The sequence below is a fragment of the Colobus angolensis genome, unplaced genomic scaffold (assembly GCF_000951035.1).
Source record: "Colobus angolensis palliatus isolate OR3802 unplaced genomic scaffold, Cang.pa_1.0 Scaffold63, whole genome shotgun sequence".
Taxonomy (NCBI): domain Eukaryota; kingdom Metazoa; phylum Chordata; class Mammalia; order Primates; family Cercopithecidae; genus Colobus; species Colobus angolensis.
In genome coordinates, this window is record NW_012119932.1 from 8,859,391 (window position 1) to 8,865,174 (window position 5,784).

The window sequence follows — 5,784 nt, forward strand, 5'->3', positions numbered from 1 at the left end:
AAGAAAATCTGTTTTTTCTAAATGTATGATTTACTAAAAGTTAAATGAAATATTTTTCTTTCCAATTAGTTAATGACATATCTGGATTTTGTTGAAAGCTGATAAAGGGACTCAGGTTACCTAGCTTTTGGGTTAATGAATTTAAAATCTGCAAGAGTAGAGCTACAATAATGCAAAAAGGATACTAGCCATTGGTAGCTAAGAGACCGTTAAAGGACAATGGACCACCACTGACAACTTCTATTCTGGAAACTTTGAAAGCAATAATAAGCTGGAGGATGGAAAATAAACAAAGCAGGAAGGCATCTCCAGCTGTAGAGCTGAAATGGTTGCCAAGATTCCCCAACAGCAGAGGGCAATGTGGTTCAATTTATCCATTTACAACAGAGGTATTGAGGTATATTTTGGTTCAAGGGTAGGTTTGTTTATTTGACGGTTGGTGTGTTGGTTTCTCTTAACATTAGAACTCGGATCCTCTAGCCTGACTTGGATATGTAGAACTTTCTGAGTCCCAGGTAATGACTGTCAGCATGTATATTGTTTGACCATCAATAACATGGTGGGGCTCATAGCATCAGAAGCCACTCCAGGGTGATTGTTCACTGTGTTGAACATTTATCTGAGAAATCAATACTTAGAATATTCAGACTTCGGGAAATGTTCGCCTATTTGATGATTAACGTAGGTCAGAAGGTGAAAATTCCAAAACGGAGGTTGCATTTGCATTATTCTGCTTACGGCCTAGGACACCCACAAACTTCTACTGCTATGGAACCTGGGCCAGGATCAGAGCTGCTCTTGGGAACTATTTGGGAGGATGTGACTCTTGCCCAGAACTCCTGGGTGGCCTTTTGATCTTCTCTGTTCGTTTGGCACATTTATCTGTGCTTACCAACTTCATGCTTTCCTATGCAATGATGGCCACTGACCGTTCCCTGATTCTGTTATTTTGTTTGTTTGCTTCTGCTAATAAAGGAAAGATACTGGGGTGTCAGGAGGTTAGTCTACCAAGCTGAGATAAAGGAGAGAAGAGGTGATCATACCTTTTTGTATCTGGCAAATCCAGTTGTTAAGGTGTTCACAATTAATATCATTCCAAGACATACTAGGATCTCCTTTCAGCTCACCACAGTATTCAACATTTTGATAATTATTAGGTTCTCCATAAGCCCAATTTTCATAAGAAACCTGTATTAGAAACATCAAACTACAACCATTAACCATTTGTATCAAGCCAACGCCAATCATTCATTCAAACAGAAAAGGAAAGATATATTTGCAGTGTTTTATCAATTTACTTTTTTTTTCACAATAGCTTTGCTTTGAAAGCACAGTTCACAAACATGAGTAGAAAAGAAACAGCTTTCATCACACGGAAACTTGCAATGTTGAATAGCATACACAATTGATTATTATAACAATTTTATAACATTTTCTTTACTCTTATTAAATAGAATGGATCCAAGGAACGCAAATGGGGGTTTATATATAGGAAAAACTTGGCAACAAAGTTCCACTTCTCAGTATTGGGAGTTCCTAAATTTTACAACCCATTGGAAAGGATAATATTTCAGTGTGTTATTTGGAATTTTTCTCTTTATTAAATGTGTAGGATAAAGAAATAAAATTAATTCTTCTTGCAAAAGAAAAAGACCCAGAAAATATTGCTAACAGAGCTACTAAACTTTGCTAAAATGAACAGTAGAAACAAATGGAGGCCCTGGGTCTAGGACCTCTATGGAGTTTTCAGTGTGGAGTCATAACCCACAGAGTTTTGGACTAAGCACGGTGATGTGTTTTCCAGAGATGTAAATATAAAACCCAAAGGTCAATGAAGCCATCAAATAAACCACCTCATTAAAGTTGCTGGTAGAGGCAGAACTGAAATTAAGAGGTAGAACTGAAATTATACAAAATCACTTCTTGTGATGACTAGGGCTTCTAAATATTGCCAGCACATGCCAGAAGCTCTCACTTCTTCATTCCTGGAAATGGAGAAGTCCGACGAGGCCTAATCATTATGAATGGGAATATCAAAAATGTCTCCGTTTCTATTGTTCTGTAAGAGGGTATAAAACATTCAAGTTTTAGGAAGTTTACCTGCGCATCAACTTTGCATGGCAGGATAGTGGCTATCATAATGGCCTGTCTTACTAAAAGTTTGGATTAAATAAAAAGACAACATCAAAATAAATACACGATAAAGTAAGAAACTTATATAGTAAGTGAAATTACTCACAGGAGAACCATCACTCCAAGTAAAGCCTTCTGAAGGGCTTCCATATGTCAGTCCCAACCAAAACAGTTCGTGGTAGCTTCCACTAGCTCTATGAAATCCAAAACATAAAGCAAGCATATGCTATTGCATGAAGCAAGTCCAGTAACTTATGAGGACTAACCACATTTGAAAGTTACCGCCAAAACATAAATTAATAGTACACAAGTAAAGAGATTTAACAGCTAAATAGAAGACTTATGCAATAGATGTGCATTTTGGTATATCCCACAAATATCTTAAAAACAGGCCACTGCCTGAGAGTAAATAATTGTATAGTATTGAAAGATAAGTATGTATTAAGCATCTCGAACTTTTATAGAGCAAGTCATAGCAGAATTTACACTTATAAAATTAAAGGATTTGAAAGTAAAACTAGATCAAACAGGGCCCACAGATTTTGGAGATGATACAGGTGCTCAAACTAGCATCCTGAGACAACAATTTCAGAAACAGACAAATTTTCTCAACTTCATAAACACCAACTAGATAACAAAAAGGAGTAATCCATAAAAATACCACTTACGTTATTAATCGCCAAATCGTTTGCTGTTCCTCTTTGTTATTAATGCTAGCTAAGTCTCCACCCAGAGCTCGACAAAAATCTCGAGATTCAAACCACGTTTTCTTCTCATGTTTTCCTTTTGCATACAGCTGATGATGATATGGTTACAAAAATTATTTTACACTTTGTAGTTTATCAAATTAAGAGAAATAATTATTTACTTTTGATGAGAGTTCACTTACAGAAAAACAAAACATTGTAATGACCCAAAACAATGTAATTCTTTCGCTTTAAAATCAGTTTATGAGTGAATAGTTGGGTAAACAAAACTTGGGGGATTATTTTGTTGAGAAAACCTTAGAAAATAAAATTATTTTGTAGCATAAGAGAAATTAGATGAAAATCTTAGGAACTTTAGGCATATGGGTTACTTATACAGCTCTTTGTAGAAGACAAGATTAATTTGGTTAAGTGTAAAAAGTGGCATTGAGATGGAAAAAAATGAAAGAAGCTTTTTGAAAAAAAATGAAAGAAGCTTTGGATACAAAGAAAGTAAACATGAATAAGAAGAATTTTAAGGAAAATAACTTTCCTAAAACTGTGCACAGTTAGTTATTGTGTTCAGCTTAAACAATGAATAACCTGGCAACGTTTCAACATTTTGTTGGTGATGTCCTTCAATACCGCCTTGTATTTTTCATTGTGGTTGTACATTTCAAGAGCTACTGAAGCACATGCAACCACAGACACCCATCTGGCAGGGAGTTATGAGCTAAATTAAATTTAAAAGATTATATGGTTTAGGAATTGGGTCATAATATTCAGAGGACTGCAGAGAGAATAGTGAAATGCAGTCAACAGTGACAGTCTGGGACATACCCACCAGTATGCAAATAGAAAGGAGGTATTTGTGGCCATTGACTTTTCTAATTCTCATGCATTGGTCCTCATGAGTTATGGCCCCCACATCACAGGCTTATGGGAAAAAAAATTTTCTTCCAAGGCACTATGGTTGCCCAAGTTGTCATTAAGCAGCCGAAGACAACCTTCACTTTGACCCTAACTTGACTCAAGCTATCTGGACAAAGGTGTTTAAGTAAAAGTATCCACATCAGTATATCCCAGACTCCTATGATGCCTCAACTTGCTGGACTATGATATAAGATTTTATTTTTTTAACTAAATTTACTATCAGCTGAATTTCATTAATAAGGTGTGACAAATCCTACCCCAAGTACCTCTAAAACCACCTAATTTCTAGTCAAGCACATGTTTTGATTTGTTGAACATCCACCTGAAAATTCTCTCTACTGAAGCCCCTGGTTCACTTCTCAGCTCTGGGTAAAACTGCTGATTCTCTCGAAAAACTGCAATAAATCTCCATAGCCTAACATCCTCAGGCGAAGGCTAGGAATAAGATGAATCCGGCCTTTGTGTAGTAACTCAAAAGTTTCCAGAGGTCACAATAAAATACTTGATTTTCTTTGTGTTAGTCCTCAAATAATCCATTTACAAATCTCTTCTGTCTTAGCCCAATACACCGCCTTCTGTGTAAATTGTGTTATTAAATCTGATGGCCAATCTGGACTGAAGACTTTCTGGATTCCTATTTCTATTAGTGGGAGTGACCAGCTCAATTAACCATACTCCTCTTGAGTTAGGAAAGACTACATAGCCTCATCCTGATGCAAATTCTTTATCAGCCTTGCCAAACTGTGTTACAGGGCATGTCACGGCTCTACGCCATTCAAAGGGATTGAATAAAAGAAGTACAGGGAGCAGGACTATTAGAAAACAGTATCATTAAGCAGTAGGTAGGTAATACGGTTTGACTCTGTGTCCCCACCCAAATCTCATCTCAAACTGTAATCCCCACATGTCGAAGGAGGGACCTACAATCCCCACATTGAGGGAGGGAAGTGGAGGATGAAGGCAGTTTCCCCCATGCTGTTCTTGTGAATGACTTCTCAGAAGATCTGATGGTTTTACAAGTAGTAGCTTCTCCTACACTCTCAAATGGTCTTCTCTGTCCTGCCACCCTGTGAATAAGGTGCTTGCTTCCCCTTCCACCATGATGCTAAGTTTCCTGAGGCCTCTCCAACCATGTGAAACTGGGAGTCAATTCAACCTCTTTCCTTTTTAAATTACCCAGTCTCAGGCAGTATCTTTATAGCAGTGTGAGAACAGACTAATATAGTAGGTACATTTCTGTATTTGGCTAAGTCTAACTTTCTCTAGAAAGGATGTGACTTATAAAAGAGAGAGAGTAAAAGACCCAAATCCTTCATTCATTGGGGTTTTTGTTTGTTATTTTCTGGGTTTCTTTTTTTGTCTGGTTGTTGGCTTTAGTGAATTTGATTGCATAAAGAGGAAACGAATGGCCTAAACTATGAATGTATTAAATAGTGGTAGAATACTGAATTGCCATTTAATGGGCATTGAAAAGCCATGTGCCCCAACCTATCATTTCCTTTCCTCACCCATCATTATAATCATCAGGGTTAAATCAGAAAAAGGGAGTACTCGCTTTAGAATACCTCTGTGGCATTATTGTAGAACACTTTATCAATTTTGTTAGCTAAAACTTGGGCTCAAGAGCATGGAAAAAAATGAATTGCAATACAACAGTGTGACAGGAAACAGAAATTTCTATCAAGACAAAAAAAGGCTGGGTGCAGTGGCTCATGCCTGTAATTCCAGAGCTTTTGGAGGTCTGTGTGGGAGGATCAGTTGATGCCAGGAGTTTGAGACTAGCCCGGGCAACATAGTGAGACCCATTTTTATTTAAAAGAAGATTTTAAAAATTAGATAGGCATGGTGGTGCATACTTGTAGCTACTTGGGAGGCTTAGGTGGGAGAACCACTTGAGCCCAGAAGTTTGAGGCTGCAGTGAGCCATGACTGTACCACTGTATTCCAGCCTAGATGACAGAGCAAGACCCCATTGGAGAAAGAAAAAGAAGGGGAGAGAAAGAGAGAGAAAGAAGGAGGAGGAGGAGGAGGAG

The 5,784-nt window shown here is 37.5% G+C and overlaps 1 protein-coding gene across 1 annotated transcript in view; it reads right to left on the reverse strand.

Moving 5' to 3' along the window:
* The window catches only part of MRC1 (mannose receptor, C type 1), a 106,375-nt gene that overhangs the window by 34,723 nt on the left and 65,868 nt on the right, over window positions 1-5,784 (reverse strand). The window contains exons 13-16 of the mRNA XM_011963909.1: window positions 3,465-3,534; window positions 2,802-2,929; window positions 2,240-2,327; window positions 1,044-1,188 (exon numbers count right to left, since the gene is read on the reverse strand). Coding sequence (XP_011819299.1) covers window positions 1,044-1,188; window positions 2,240-2,327; window positions 2,802-2,929; window positions 3,465-3,534 — 431 coding nt within the window. The remainder of the gene's footprint in view (window positions 1-1,043; window positions 1,189-2,239; window positions 2,328-2,801; window positions 2,930-3,464; window positions 3,535-5,784) is intronic.